Consider the following 17,320-nt stretch of genomic DNA (forward strand, 5'->3'; position numbering starts at 1 on the left):
AGATATTTATGTTTAGTGATGATATGATTCAGGACTATTTTTTAAAATATTTTTATTAATGGCTTTCTATGATTGTGTATGGTAATGATTGTAACTAAACCTATGTCTTTATACTACAACATTTTATGTTTCCAGACTTGGATCAATGTGTCCACAATTGCATTCAGCATCCTTCTGTTTTTCTCTGTGGCTTTGATTTACAATTCATCCTGTCCAACGTGCAACCCTCCATCAAACCCATACTGGACTATGCAGAGACTCCTTGCCAATCCTTTGTTTTATTTTATTTGTACATTATCACCCATTGCTGCTTTATTACCAAGGTATTTTGTTATGTTTTTTTGTTTGTTCCTTTTCCCTTTTATGTTGTCCTACATAGTTTGTCTTATTCATGTTAACATGGAATAGTTCTAATTTATTTTTGAACTATGATCTAAAAAAGTGAAATTTTAAAGTTGATCAGGGAAATTGCTCTTAAGAACTAAAGTATGGATCTTTCTGCCAAATCCTCAAGAGCCTACAGCTGGAGGGTAAATCAAAATTTAGCATATACTTAAAATTGAAAAAACTGTTGTGTGCATTTTTAGTGGTATATAGATTATCACTTTGATATATCATTTATTTTGCAGTAGGGAGAATGGAGCTACAGGCTACAATTTGTGACTCAGCCAAATTACCATGCATCAATTGAGAGGTTGTCCATTGCCTTTCATACAAAAAATGCTAGTTCCCTGGCAATTGAAACAAAACTCCAAGCTTATTCCTGCCTAATTTATTTATTTTTTTTACATTTTGTTTTATAGGGTGTAGAAAGGTGGTTGTTGCAATCTGTGCTCCCACCATGGAGATATACTTTCTACTTTTACATTTTCGTGTTAGCTATTTCTTTATAGTTTGTATGTAAGCTTTTCTTTTTTTTCTATAAGGTCGCATTGAAAACAAAATTTGATTGTATTGGGACAGTGTTTATAAATACAGAATTGTATTCAAGTTCCTAAAGCAAAGCATTTAATGGAACTTTCGAACCAGCAACTGCTTACCACCTTAGCTGCTTGTACTGTAAATTATCCTGGGATGTTACAACCAAGACTCTGAAGTTGGTTTCCATTTCTAGTAGTGTAAAGATGGTGTTGAAATGTGCCCCAGAGAAGTAATATGTATGCCTTTTGCTTGTCTGCATTGCCTTTACTTCACTTATTTAATATATTTATGCTTTTATTTGACCAATTCATTTTAGGTTTTTGTACAAGTCCATCCAAGGAACCATGTTTCCAACACAAGTACAGGTTGGTCGTCAAGTTTTAAAGGCTCATCCAGAATGCCTCACCCATATTGTAAACAGGCTACATTCCCACAGTGCACCTGTGGCAGACAAACAAATCAGTACTACTATATCAACTATTAGTGATTTTCATCTTGGAAGAAACCAAGCAGAAACGTTTATGGGCCCAGAGAAAGAGACTCAAATGTTATGTTTTACTAATCCAGTTAAAGGATCACCTGAAAAAACGAACTACACCAGTCCAGACCCTCTTTTTTCTATTAAGATAAAAGACCAGTTGGGGGCAAATGCCCAGCCTTGCACCTATGACTCTTCTCTAGAAGCCATGTGTGTAGATGAGATGTTGCAATGGGATCCAAGTAAAGATCATTCTGACATAGGATTGGTAAACTGGATTACGTCTACTCCATTATTTAAGGATTCTGGAAGGCCAAAGCAACTCTCTGGTTTTGTTCAGGACACATCCAAAGACTCTTCTATTTTGCCGTCAGATTTAAATACACCCAGGGACTCCAATGGAAGCTCAAGCAATGTTTTTCCAGGGATGGTAATTAGGACCACGGGCAACGGGGATATGCAAGAAACAACTTTTTTATAAATTTATATATAAATATAAAAGACTCCTATTTATATTTTCTATTTGCACAATTACGTTTTAGTTAATTTACTCTGTTTTGGTATATGAAGTAGGAAAATGGCGGTACAGAATTGTTGTCTATTTTATGTAAATATGTTACAGATTTGTCAGAGCTTTAGAAAAGAAAAAAAGTATATAAGCAGATAGATTTTTTTTTTAACTTTTACAGGTTAACTGGCTTTACCAAACTTATGAAAAATATATGAGAGTTTATTTGTATTTGTAGAGACAAAGGTTATATTTTATGTAACATTGTGTACCATGGTGCCTTTCTTCTGTAAGAAGATTTCTCAGTTACATTGACTGACTGTACCCAAGTCATATTCTAAAATTTATGATGCTTGTCAGATTCCTATTTTTTCTTTTTCTAACAGCAAAAGTTTAGAAAATGAAAGCAAAGCATTTTAATGCGTTTATATATAAATGTTGTCTTTGGTGCATAATGTTTTTTTTTACATAATGATAATATATCTGCTAACTTAAGAAGGGTTTTTGAGCTATTTAAAATTAAATAATACAACTTTTTCCACCCTAAAGGTTTACTAAATCTAAATACAAGACATAGAAAGCGGCTACTAATAACATTACTGTTGTAGGACAGACTGGAGCTATTTTAGGCAAACGTAATGGTCCAGATTCTTGATATGTGCTAAATAGTTTTTGGTATCTAAACTAAAAAAAAATGCAATGTACTGCGACTTACTGGCGTTTTTTTCAGACTTTCTGTGTTCTGGGTCTTAGGACTACAGAGCACACCCTTCTCTTGTGTATATAACATATTGGAACAGTATTCTATAATTTACACATTCCAGATGAAGGTGGACTAAGCTGATAAAACTGAGAAAACACTTAGATTGCACTTTTTTTGCACTTATCAAGCAGGCCTAGCAAATTCATTCCAACGGTATATTTAAATTAACAAAAGAGCTAATTAAGTACATTTAAGGGTTTCTGTACACTTTGGGGCACACTAAGATAACATGCAGAGACAATAATTGACAGGTGTCTTCAGCGTATCTTTAGCAAAGATGCCTATTTTTTTTGTTGATGAATCGATTCAGTGTATGATGAAGAGCAAATAGGTTTACTGTTTTGATTAGCAGTGGTGCTGTACAGTTCAATTCCCTACTGTATGCTCTTCCCCTCACTTACAAAAGTAAATATATTAGATTTGTTTTATGTGTTTTATAAAACTGTAAACAAGGAAAGTGATTTTGACTGACATTTTCCCGGCACAAAGCAGAAAATTTGATCTGAAATGTTATTTGGTACCATGTGTTTCACCCTTTGGTGAATCTTTAACACACACACAAACACACACACGGTGGAATTGGTTCATTTTAAACATCACAACAGAATTGTAGCTTCTTTAAACCAAAAAAGGGAATTTGGCAGTTTGCCCTTTTGTTTAATTTTTTGCCACTTTTTATGTTTCTTTATAGTGTATGTTTACCTTGTCTTTACCATCATTCCCATTTACTAATAAACATTAAACTGAACAAAATGTTTTGATTTAGAGTGGGCTTCAACAATTCTGTGCTTGTAGTGTTATAAATGAACCCTTCTACCTAGAATGTATGTTTAGTATGTTAAGGTTTCAAGTTTTGCCCTTTCAGCTACAAGGAGAACTTGGAATTAAAAGATTTGCATTTCCAACTTGCTTTAAGTGTACCTACGCCCAGACTATGGACTACTTTTTACATCTTAACTAGCATTAAACAAGCTTCAAATAAGCCACCCCTCACCCCTATAGCTGCTCTAACTGTGAATTTACTCCTTCACAACCACAATTAAGACTCTAGTGAAAACTCCTGCTGGTTGTTTAATGTATATATTCAAATATAAAATGATCTAATTATAAACGGAGGTACTTATTTTACCTTAAAATACATGAAAATGCTTTGACTTTAATATAAACCTAGGACACAAAATGCAGCGGTCAATACTAACATTCAAAACCATAATCAACAGAAATGGCAATAAATTTAATTTGAACAAATGAATTATTTGCGTGTTTAAAACATTTTTTTTAAAGGTAAAATAAAAATCTCAAGTCAGTATGTCCACCAATTTCAGGTTATGGTATTTTGTAGTTTTGTGCATTATTGTTGACTACCAGTTGATGGTGCTGAGTCTTCATGTAAAGTGTGTAACAAACTCCAGTTTCTTGTCTCTGATGGCAAGATTGTTTTACACTCTAGTACACAGCACCATCTATTGGTGGGAGCTAAGTATAAACATTGTCTAATGGCATTTTGAGGGGAAAAAAATCTTTATTTTTACTCAAACATATGGTACATTAGAAGGTTGACTGCCCAGATTGTGTTTTCAATCCTCAGTTTGGTATTAACTTCTTCACTTATATGTACTAATATAAATGAAGCTTCTTTAATTGTTCTTCTGCTGCTTCCTCAGAATTTGTAAATACTTTAGCGTGCATGATCTAGCCACAGTTTTTTTGTTTTTTTTTGTTTTTAGGTAGGATCTGAATTGGTGAAACTGTAGATAGTTGATTTCTACTCTTCTTCTCGGCAGAGAGCACTCATTTTCTTTCAAAGGTCTGCTATTTTGTAGTTAGGTGCATCGATGGATCAAATTGTTTGCTATAGCTAGCTGTTATTGCAACAGACAAAAGCACCATTAAATACTACAAAGAGTTCTCTTTTAAAGGCTTGTAACATGTTTTGTCTTTCAACCTAGACTTTTAAAAACAGATAAAAAAAAAAAAGACTAAACATGTTTTTGAATTTTTCTTTCAAAATATTTCAATCTTTCAGTCTTGCTGAGAGCATCATTTATAAGCTAAAAAACCAACCTTCATTCACCCCTTTGATTTACTTCCACTTAGTTGTGTACTTCATGGATATAGCCAGCTGCCATTCTGTTCTATGCAAGCTTTCAGTGCTCATACAGGTGAAGCAGTGGATATATTAGGCACAAAAAGAAACAATATCATAGAGGAGAGGAGTATATGGGTGTCTAATGCTATAGCAAATTCATTAGGCAAACTTTTGGTTCAAATGTTTAAAACTGCTGACAAACCCCCACAAACAGGAATTTTAAGTACAAGGGACTGTGCTAGTTACGTCTAATGTGTCCTTTTGTGAGATATGCAAGTTTGAAAATGCCAAAAGCCATAATGGTACCCAAACACCTTTGCTTTCTGTTAACGTGCATGGAGTAGAAGTAATAAGTGATGGTATGGCTGCACTGAAAGCATTGCTTTCAAATATCTGTATCCCAGAAAGAACATCATACAGGTAAAATCAATTAACCCATTATATATACCTCCCTCAATCCCTTGTACGGCCTATGCAGGACTAATAGTCTATTATTTTACTGTGTAAATTATTATTGTAAAATGGCACTTCCATCTTAAAGTGGCTTTAATAACACATTCACAGTTTTTTGGAGGCCTGCTTGGAGAGCCACTATTTCCAAAGACTTTTTTTTTTTTTTTTTAGGAATATCAGTAGTGAAAATTGTTTTAGCCTCAGTAGAAGCCAATATATTGACACCCAAACCTAACTTAATACACCTGTATTCCTGTATTGCACCATACTTACCTCCACACACAGGCCAGTCTTCCTCTCGGACATTTGGCACAGTTCCAGGGAGCAGGCAGCAGTGACATCCCAACGTGTATTTAGTTTAGGAAGCATGTGTTTCTGCAGAGCAGCGCCAAAATTGAAGTAAAGGGATTATCGTTGGCCAGATTTTCGATTGTCAACCTGTACTTTAAAATAAATGTTCATGAAAGACAATGTACTGCTTTTAGACATATAAATCCACTGTATTGCATTCCGTACAGTTCTTTTGTATTGAATGCAATACAAAAATATTTGAAATTTGCGTCCTGCCCCCAATGGTCGCTTGTACCGACGTAACCGGGAACACCCGGTGACTCATCAGATGCAGAGGACACCGGCCGGAGGAAGCGAGAAGACGGGCATCGCGAAGGAGGACGCTGGCAGATGAGGTAGGGCTCTATTTACCATTGTATTTGACTGTTTTAGCTACCCCGAGTGTGACTTGGGGTTACCACTTTAAGAATCTTTTTTCACACTTGGTTATCCCTGGGAAGGTTAACAACCATAGGATTGTTTGTTGTTGGTTAGTACTCCTTGCACAACAGCATTGCACCATTTTCAAAACCCATCCAAATATGTTGGCAGTACATAAGGTCTGAGAATGGGAAACGCTGGCATAATTTATTCGATCCCGGAGGAATAATGGCTGATAGACATTTTATTCGCATGACCTATTGTAAATTCTTATCTTCAGTTAAAGTATAAGTTGTCATATCAAATATTGGGGCTTATCAACCCCAATATTCAGGATCACTTGATCCTTGCATTTTTTGTAAAATGGTGATGCATTTCTTGTTTGTGCAGCCTAGTAATTTTAAATAGACTTCAGTGTTCTCCCCAGCCCCTTTTAGCCGGGCGCACCACCCGGCACTTTTCAGTAACCACCCGGGTGTTTTTGGGTAGTTACTGATGAGTTGGGTTACAATACAGGGGCTGCCACCTGCCTAAAATTTCTTCCCACCCAGCTTAAAATAATTTCTGGGCTGAGCTCTGGACTTGCAATTTACCAAAGGCTCCAAAATTGGACAGCTACCATTTTTTTTTCTGTTAACTCACACACTAAGTAAAGTTTGGTGTGCTGCAATGCATTGTCACTTCCACTCAGTGCTTTACACTGAGGAGCTATTTAAAATTAATAGCAAAGCAATACTCTACACAAAGCTTCACATGCTACAGTAACTGTATTTTTTGCTTCTTACCACAATGGGCCTTAGGGAAAGATTCAGTCATGTGAACTGTGATGTGTGTACAAGTTGTTTTACATGGCTGTTTCCTCCTCTGATCTAGAACAAAATAGGTGTAGTACCAGACTGATCTCAAAGCATGATTTTTAGTGAACCTCTGAGGCAAAACTCGAGAGGGAGTCGTAACATTAAAAGTTATCTGGTAAAAGGGATTTGATTACCCCTAAATAAGACACAAAAATGAACCAGGCACACAAAGATTGTACAAAAAGTGTTGTGCAAATATAGTGGTTAAAAAGAAAACACATGCAGTATATTTCTAAAAATGCATGCTTATTTCTCCATAATTTATCAATTTAATTATTCCTGGGAGTATGGAACAAAAACTGGATCAGCCAGAAGTATAATCAGAACTAAACCTGGCAATTTCACCTGTCCACGTTTCAGAGGTGGGTGTTGCCATCTTTCTTTTATTCTTTCATTTATGGATGATCTTTGGCCATTCCAAGATGACATATTCATACATCATTCCAGTAAATATATGGGAAGCCGGGAGTGCCAAAAACCCAGCACAATCGGACAGGTAAGTCACATTATTGCAGAGGAGGCATCACCTGTCCCTTTCTGCAATAATCACCTGCCTGATCATACAACCATAAAAAGTAGAACTTTTTTTTTCTTCTTTGAGTCCAGTTAGAAGTAGACAACACATGATTTTTGTGGTATGAGTGGTGTTTCCTTCCCAGTTACCTAATTACTATAAGAAAAATACATTTTAACAATAGTTAAAATATTTTATTTAATTTAATTTTCAATAGTATATCACTTAGTATTGCTGACCATTTGGTCTTCTGATTCTCAAGGTCAACAGAGACCAATAATAGTAACAGCTGTCACAAGGCAGCACAGTGGCCCAGAAACAGGTGTTGTTTCTTCATCACTGGAACCAGGTTTCTTTTAAATCACCTGCTGGAAATTATTCCATGTTTTTCCTCCTGTTACTGTATGTTTGTTTCAGGAAGAAATCTTTCTGGTGGACTAATTGGCCCACAAGCCGACCTCATTCATCAACATGTGCTAAGTGACATCTGTGTTTGCTACTCTCAGCCAACAATTAGATTCACACTTACACCTTCCAACTGTCACTTACCACTGGAGGTATAAATCTAATTGCTTGCTTTGGGGTAATGCCGAAAATACTTATTTGGCACTCGCTGATAAATGAGGTCGAATGTGATTGTTGTAAAGAAATATGTTTGTAAGCTACTTTTTTGAAAGGATTGCTGCAAGATAAATGTGTAATAAATAATGATTATCCACCAAAAACACACAATCATAGTTGTTTATTGCTCTATTGGTTAAAGATAAAGAAGAAACATTCGGGCTTATTTATAAAGGGGCAAACAGACTGGTATTTATTTTAAATAAACTGTAGAATGCCACAGGTCACAAAAGTGGAACAGGTAAGTCTTATATTAAATATTCAGTTGGCCAATTTTGCAGCTGCTCTGTACTCTATAAAGTAGAAAACAGTTACTGACATGACTCAGTAACATATTAACAGTAACTCAGAAATTAGTAATATGGTACCTCTATTTTCAGCTTAGGATCACTGAGGAGCAAACCACGTTTCATAATTTAAACAATATGGTGCGGTGATCAGGTTTACTAAAGAACATTTCTGCAATATAAGAGCACAGTGGCTAAGTGGCTGGTACTATTGTCTTGCATTTGTGGGTTGTAAGTTTGATTGTCAGCCAGGGCAAGGTCTTCATGAAGTTTTTATGCTGTCCCTGGGTTTGCATGAGTTTCCTTTAGGAAGAGTAGGGCTATTTTGCACTTGTATGGTAGACCAACTAGGGATATGGGGCCATGTATTTAGACCATTCTATGACACACACTTGTGGAAATGTTGTTAATACTATTATTGGACCTGCTAATGTAAAGGTGGGGAAATATAAATGCATTCCTATTGTTACAGTGTCACCAAACTAAGACATATATTTGTCTGGTTGTAATTGACAATATATTTATTCAGAAAATGGTATTGACCAAAGCTGCTTATATCATCTTCTACTGGGATGTGAGGACACTGGTGTGTGTGTGTGTGTGTATATATATATGTATATATATATATATATATATATATATATATATATATGGAGAGAGAGAATTTTTGGTTGTCCTCCAGAGTTCAGTGTTAACAATAGAGGAGCTTGTGTTGATTATCCTGGGTCCTTTCAGAGTCCTGACCTGTGTATCAGCTGACACCTGGAGGACACTGAGCTGGGTATGGCAGACAGAGACTTTGGTCTCTTCTTCCTGGCTCCCAAAAACAGATCTTTTGCAGATTCTCAAAGATCTCATACAGGGTAATAATAGGGGTTAGGGAATATTCCTTTAAAGAATTAGATAATACTGGGTCAAGATCATTTTAAAAAAGTGGAAAGAGGCCCTACACAGAAGGAGGGGAGAGAGGTGTTAGGGTACCTTAAGGTGCAGAATGGAGTCCAACCTTATAAATTCTGTGTCTTTAATGCACCTCGATGTTTTTTTTTTGTTTTGTTTTTTTAACAGATTTAAAAATACAATATAAAAAAACAGCATAATCAAAATGATTTTTTTTTTCAATACATGCAAAATACACACCAACACATCACACCATCATTTTGTTAATGTCCCCTGCATTGGAGAAGTCAGCACTGATAAAGCACAGCACATTTTCTGTATTTCAGTTCTGACTACATATTCTTGTAATTTGTTTTCCTTTTTTTTACCACAAATTAATTTTACCCATAAATCAGATTTCTTGATCATTCTCTCCAATTAAACATTCTGTAACATATTTAGGTTTGCTTTACACAACAAAAAGAATTGAAAATATGCTTGAAGAAAGGATATGAAATACTTTGGGAATTTGACATCAATATTTGAAGAAATCTTTTGAATTTGCTTTGCCTTCTCCTGGTTATTAGAATCTTTTCCTGTATGGAACACTAACTGCTGATAAAGCCCTGACTGATATATTCCTTCTTATGAAAAGTTTCATGGTCCACCAACATGACCTTTATGTAAGAGAATTGTACAAAATTGGGATTTATGTGCGGAAGTACCATATGGGTCTAGGCTTTAGGAAATATTATTTATAATGCTTTGAAGAAAATGTGGCTGTGCAATCAGCCAGGGTAATGTTTAATTTCAATGACAATAGGTCAGCTTTACAAAAAAAAGCAGATAGTTACCCATATCTGTCTTCTGTATAAATCAAGGTTATCAGAAGCTGTAAAGAGAATATGCAGCTTTATTTAACCATTTAAATGTCTTCTATTGCAAGGAGTTTGGCAAATTATATTTATTTATGCTTACTTTTCGAAATACTAACACCTGTTTCTAAAGGGTGCTAACACATTTTAAAATGAAAGCTAATTTAGAATTTTTCTGGGGGCTGGAGTAATTAAAAGAGACCTGTCCCCAAATTACTAATTTCAACAAAAATTTGCCATAGCTAAAAAGCACCACAGAGGGTAAGAGAAACTATCACCAAACTAGAAAATGAAGGAGGAATTCCAACTATTCTTTCTGCCTGTCAAAGGTGAAACTGGTGCTATGGTAGTGCCAGTTGTGGGAACTTGTCTAAGAAATTATTGTGGAACATTTGCTTTCTAATTTTGAGAAGTTATGTAGTGGCCAGCAGTCCCATATTATGTTTTTATTTATTATTTTATTAAATAGGTCATTTTTATGTACATATTTTGTTCTCAAGGCACCATAGCCTAAGCAAGAATAAATACCTAAATGCTGTTATTTCATAACTTTTTTAGGCATTTGTTTTAAAATATGCTTTAAAATATTTCCAATGCCCCAAAGGTGCTAGGAACTGGAAACATTTGGGGACCACTTCCATACCAGTTTATGTATGTTTACCATATTGTTAAGATAGATAGATAGCATATGCATATGTATTCATACCCTTTGCTAAGGAACACCTAAATGATATCTTGTCCAACCAATTAAGATCAGTCATAGCCAATTAGGACATCAGACCGTTTAATAATGATAACATTATAATATTACATTTTTTATAGCCTAAGTACAATCAGATGTCCTCATTTTAGATCCAGTAACATCATTACTAAGTCTCTGCAGTGCAAGCAGATGATGGCTGGTAAAAGAGGTAATGACCACCAAAGTGTGGTACTAACTGCATGTAATGCAGAGACTCTGTGAATAAAATAGCTAGTAAAGCTGTTAGTGAAAAAGGTCCAGATAATGCTTGATGTCCTGCAGCCTGGACATGAGACAGATGAAGCTTCTAATGAAGTGTGTAGTAAAACCAGAGTTTTCAGTACAGGAGACAAGTATGTACAATTGTGAAAAAGCAATAGTAAGGTTGGAGTTTAGATTTGAACCTGTTTTTAAGGGATCTATAATATAGCATTTAATGCCCAAGTAACCTGTCTTTGCATTACCATTTTGCTTGTCTGTGTTCCAACATTAAGGTATTGAAAATAATGTACCAGTCTGGTGGATTTTCAGAAAGGACAGCCATTTTGAAGAACAAAAAAACAAAAGATAAAACATACTGGTAATTTATGGTTCTTGTCTTTTTGTGCCAACAATTTTCTTGAAGATTTACTTGAACTGTGAATAACACAAATACCTGTAAAGTGTTCATTTTCTTCTTATATTGTACAGCTTATAAAATAGAGTGAATTAACAATAATGTATTCTGAGAAAAAAGAGGCTTGTTTGTCAGTACAGAATGTGTCAGGGACTTAACATAAAGTTCAAAAAAGTCCAGGTACATTTTTCAGCATGATCTTTAAAGAGTTCTTTGTATGACCATGGGAGGGTGAAATATTTCCTTATAATTAAAAGGAGACATTTTCAGTTTCCCTTTCCAGCTAAGGTGAATTATGTTCTTATGAATATTACCAAGCTTTCACAGTACACTAGATGAATCCTTATGCTTTCATTAAAGTTCCTTTGGCTGTTGCTTGGATTGTTTATGTGAAATGAAGTCAAACAGAATATTAATCAAGGTTATGAATTGTTCAAAGACTACTGCTGTCAGTTCATCAGAAAAGGATTCCCAGGGAGTCAAAAAATCAGTAGGACAAGTTATTTTCAAAAATGATACAGAAAATTATGAAAACTGGGACACTCATCTAATGTAAAGCTTAATTTATCAATTTCAATATATTTACTTATATTATTTTTTTAACAAACAACCTTTTGTTTTTATTTTATTTTACTCTGTTGATGTTGTGAATTGGCTATAAATGGAACCATACCACAATGCCTATGGCTTCCCAGATGATAATAATATATGTTACTCATTTACATCATTAAATGTATAATACATTACATAAATGACACAAAATTATAAGAATAGGTAACACTACCTGCCAACACAAGACACTGGTCAGCACAATGATGTCTGACTATCTGATCCTCAGTGGTCTACCTGTGTATATACCATACTGCAGGTTACAATCCATGCAAGAAATGACATATGCTAAATTCACATTATTACATTATAAAATGTGTCAGATAGGCTCCCCATCACTATTGACATAATTGTTTTAGTCTCATGGTGAACCTTATATTAGCAACATTGCATTCATTTTTGTTCATTTAATTGCTCTAAAATAACAAATCTGTTTGGTTCTCTTGATTTTCCAGCAAAGGCAATTCCTATCTAGCAACCCGCAACTCACAACCTTCACCTCCCTATCATATTCTTTTGGGTTTGACCAATTCTTTTTGGCCTGTGTCACCTGTCTAATAGGAATTGATGCAAGCACTGCCCAAAAAAAGCAGACCTTGGAGGTACTGCATCAGAACATGGTTACATTGCTCTTGATAGCATAGTATGTACAAATTGCTGAGTTTGTAATTGTTCCTTATTTTTTTTTTTGTTGCTGACCTCAGTATCAGTTGTCCATTTACCGGTTACTTCCTGGACTGACTTCAGCCTGGCCTCCCACGACAAATTCACTTCCTTGATATATTTGCTTGGCTAACTGACCTCCCATGCATGACCTCTGGTTTAACCTCCTGACTACAAACTCTCTGACTCTCCTGGGTTATCCTCTTGGATCGCTGTATTTTCATGTATGACCCATGGCCTTGTCGCCTGGACTGCCCTTTCCAGACCCTTGGCATTATATCAGGCGATATAATGGTCTGGCCCTGTCTGCCAAATTAGTTTCCTGGTTACCTGACAACCCTTGCACGTCTTAGGTACCATCACTTTTGTTCTCAAGTCTTGGATGCAGGAGAGTGTTGAGATGGTGCAACTAGCCACCTGAGATTTGGTGATGGTGCCAGGGAGAAGCATTGGAACAGGGGCCTTACATCAAGCCGTTATGCCATCCTCCTATAAAATGGAAACGTGTACTGTACATTACTTTACATTACATTTCTACATTACTTTACAGTACATTACTATTTTTTTTTTTTTGATGGACAAAAAGTATTGTTCTGTGCACACTTTTACTATCAGCAAATTGTATATATTATGTTGTTGGTATGCACTAAAAATTATCTTGTGCTTTACTGTCTTCTGTGTGCTAATAAATGACTTGTATTTTATGACTAGCTTACAATCAGTTTATTTCCTTTGCAGTTGCTTTAGTTAAATATATTTATTCTTCTTTGAGTTTTAAAGGAAAAAAACAATTGCACTGTTATCCTGCTGTTGTGTAGGCTGATTTTTTTTATTTGCTATTTTTCTCTTTTCTTTCTTGTGCAAATTAAAGCCTTAAATTCAACAACATCTTTTTAAGACCACAGAAAATAAGTTCTTTTTTGGCATTGTCTAAAATAAATTCAGAGTGTGCTAATGTACAAACGTAATGCACATTTATTATTATTTTATTTTATGTTCTAAATGTGTTTAACTCAAAGGAAAATTCTGTTTCTGGGGGTGTATTTTTCTCTGCTTTTCAAAAAGAAAACTTAAGCCTTTAATATAATGGGAAATTTCTACATTAGATCTTTTTAGGCAAAAGAGATAAAAGGGTGGTCATTGAGTAGAATTTAAGATTTTCACTCATCTCAAATGAACAACATTGCACTAAGTTAAACTCAAACTCTTAGCAATGAACACTATCATTTTCCCAGCACAGATTGTACAGAAGAAATGCTTCTGAAGCTGCTGCTTCTTTGTGTCACCTCCAATTCCATTAACCGGTGATTTTATCAATTCTGTACTTTTAAACCAATGTATTTCTTCTTGAAAAGTCTGTGTTATTCCACTTAGTAAATAATTTAATAAATCTTCAGCCCAGTGTTTCAAAAAAAAAGTTTCAGTACCTCTGGTGTGCCGCCAGCAGCTTTTCATTTTGACAGGTAGTAATCTAGTACAGGAATCCTGACCTTCACATCCATATCAGGCTATAAACAAGGAGATTGCTGGACTGCAGAGATTTAACATTACTATATAAAGTAAAAAACAGACAATTTGTAGCAATTAATTGCTGCTTAGTAATAGAGTGTAAAGCATCTGTAATTGTAGACTGGGGCTGAGCAAAGGAGACAAATCAGCTTGCTATTATTACTCTGTGTTACTCATTTGATGGCAAAGTTTAATTTTATATGATATACTACAAAATAAAAAAATGATTTGTTGTTTCTGTTCATCTACATACACCTACCACACACTGCCGTGAGTGGCAGAGATTGCAGGCATGATTAAAGATACTAATGCCATCATAAAGCATGTTCATTCTTTTCTGTGAAATACATTGATGCAAATAAATATGTTCAAAACACACTAGAATAAATTATTTAACTTTTTATTGGTTATTCTTTCAAAGCTGATGGCTTCTATCAGCAACAAAACTGGAATAAACTGTCTATTCCACTGCATATGGGATCTGCAGTTAGAGCTTGTGATGGCTTATTCATTTTTTTCATTGGTGTTCATTATTCAATTTTTTATTCAGATTCAAATGTTAATTGTTTATTAGTCCAGTATAAAGTAAAATAAAGGATCATTTATTTTGTTGACTTTTTTAAATTTGTTTGTAAGATTATGTTTTGCAAAGTACCTTGTGTTAACAAAAGAAGTTAAATATTCTAAAGTGTCAGGATTCATTAAGTTTAGAAGTTATAATATTGACATGTTTTACAAGCAGTATTTTACTTTCTGAAGACTGCAAATACAAACCTTCAAAAGATACTAAGATTATGTCGAAAGACAGGAAGCAGCCTAAAAATAATAAAAGGAAACATCAATTAATATCTAACATGCATGAATACATCTTGTGTGTGTTTTTTCAGGATCTCTCTGGGGGTTCCTTGCAAGGTTTTCTTTTCTGAGATGTTTTTCCACTATGGAATACAGAGACAAAGTTCTGTTAGAAAAATAGGACAAGGACTGCTGTGTCAGTGTAGCAATCAAATGCAGTACTTTGGTAAGCAATTACATGCCACAGTATATTATTAAAGTGAGAGGATAACACACCACTCAAACTTTACAAGGTAACAGCTCAAACAATAATAAAGATGTTTTTTGTGAAACAGAAAACTATTTATACTTCGGTACTTAACTAATATGTTGCATGGTATTAGATATTAAAAAAATGTTGCTATGAGACATATTTTTTAAAGTACAACCTGACTGTAAACGGAACCAAATGATTGCTAAACAATGATGTCTTTGGTGTACACTTTAGCAGTAGTATATAGTAGCAAATTAACAAACATAATTTCACAATTTATGATAAACTCCTATGAGAGCACTGTGGTCTACAGTAGTGGTCGCCAACTCACCGGCTCCTGAATGCGCATGCGCGGGGAGCCGGGTATCACTTAAAGGGGCAGAAACCGCCCCCAGAGTGACGTCATTATGACATAACCCCACCCATTCTCCCATCGCAGATCTCAGCCTGCAATGGGAGAATGGGCAGGTCGTGTCCGGGGAACCACACGGGAGACATGGCCAGAGCCGTGGACCCCCAAAATGTTCTTGTGGACCACTGGTTGACGACCGCTGGTCTACAGCGCAAGAGTGTAACCTATGGGACTGAACTATAAGAATTTTACCCAAGGAAAATGCATTCTTTATAGGCACTCTGTATGGATTGCTGAGCTCATAGCTCATAAGCTGTCTGTAAGCAGTAGCAAAACACACTAGAAAAAGTATAAATGAATTCTCTGTTAACTGGAGTGGTCAGTAGCCAAATAAAAATGTACCTGCCCAATCCATCTTGCCCATGATAGCATTAGCTTCTAGCTGATCAGCCTTTCTTGACCTTTCTAACAAGGGGGGGACCATTGAGAGAAATGCCACCCTTATAGATAGCCAAAAATGATCATTGGTGTCAATTGAACTGACCTAAGAGGCACAAATTGTTCATGGCTCAAGGAACCCCTAGCAACCTCTGAAAGAACCCTGGGGTCCATGAAACCCTGGTTGAGAAACACTGCGCTAGAGGGTGTGCTCTCTACTAAGGTAACTGACCTTGTTCTGCCTGACCTCTTTTACCCACTGCCTGGACTGACCTGTGCCTGGCTATTTCTGCTCATGTATGACTTTTGGCCCTGACTCTGACCTGTCTCTGCCTAACATTGTAGTTGCCCCTAGTGATCCCTTGACCTCATCCAAACCTGTGGACTCCTAGTCCTCTACCAATTCTTGTTCCCAAGATGTTATCCTTTGTGCATGCATGTCCTGGGAGCAACCTTGTGATAGGATGAACACAACTAGCCTCCCAAGGCTGAGCACAGGCTTGTCTAAAGCTGAAGAGTAAAGTGTTAGATTGGGGGATTGGTCTCCAGCATTGTCGCAGCATGGTGACCTGTAATTTACAATGCTGGTAAAATAAAATATATATGGAGAAAAATATTGATATAAAATCTGAAGTGGCCAGCAATGTCATCTAAATCCCGTTGAGCACAAGTAAAGAAATCTAAAAACAGCAGTTAGGAGAAGGAACCCTTCAAATCTGAGAGACCTGGAGCAGCTGGCAAAGAAAGAGTTGTCCAAAATTCCAGTATAGAAATATAAAAAACTCAACATAATAAAAACTTGATTGTTACGGAAAGTGATTACCATTAGTTATTTCTTCCAAAGGGTGTGCTACCATGTTTTAAGTTAAGAGTGCCAATAATTTTGTCCAGACCAATTTTGACTTTTTGTTTGGAATTTCTGTTTTTTTCTGTCTGCTTTTTTGTGTTTTTCCAGTACCAGCAAAAGAAATAAACATATCAAAACCAAATTGTTTATTTTTGTTGTAATTGCAACAATTTACTGGAAAAGTGGTGCATTTTCTGACATAAAAGCAAGGGTGCTAGTACAACAAATCAAAATGTAAATAAAATATGAAATAATTAACAGCACCCTTAGAATGTGGTCAGTTTTAGTGCCTGGAATTGATAACAAATTTTATTTAGAGACTGTTTACTGCTGTTTAAAGATTACCAGTCTGTACTTAACATATGAACCTAGGGAACCTTTTCCGTGTAGTGCAAAATTCTATTTGTAATCTGTTAGCAACCTTTTAATGTGGCAGTGTATCTGGACACCAAATGATACTGTCACTCCTGAAAAAAGACAACCTGAGAATAGTTTTTTGCAGGTCACCTCAATCAGTTTAAATCCTGTTTTCCAACAGCC

At 35.5% G+C, this 17,320-nt stretch overlaps 1 protein-coding gene across 2 annotated transcripts in view; it reads left to right on the forward strand.

The window, feature by feature from the left end:
- ATP10A (ATPase phospholipid transporting 10A (putative)) overlaps positions 1–4,654 on the forward strand; it is a 67,138-nt gene extending 62,484 nt beyond the window's left edge. For both annotated transcript variants that reach the window (XM_072412947.1, XM_072412936.1), the window contains 2 exons: positions 136–323; positions 1,238–4,654. In XM_072412947.1, coding sequence (XP_072269048.1) covers positions 136–323; positions 1,238–1,880 — 831 coding nt within the window. In that variant the 3' untranslated portion in view covers positions 1,881–4,654. The remainder of the gene's footprint in view (positions 1–135; positions 324–1,237) is intronic.
- Positions 4,655–17,320: the final 12,666 nt, after the last annotated feature.

Source organism: Pyxicephalus adspersus, chromosome 1, assembly GCF_032062135.1.
Source record: "Pyxicephalus adspersus chromosome 1, UCB_Pads_2.0, whole genome shotgun sequence".
Taxonomy (NCBI): domain Eukaryota; kingdom Metazoa; phylum Chordata; class Amphibia; order Anura; family Pyxicephalidae; genus Pyxicephalus; species Pyxicephalus adspersus.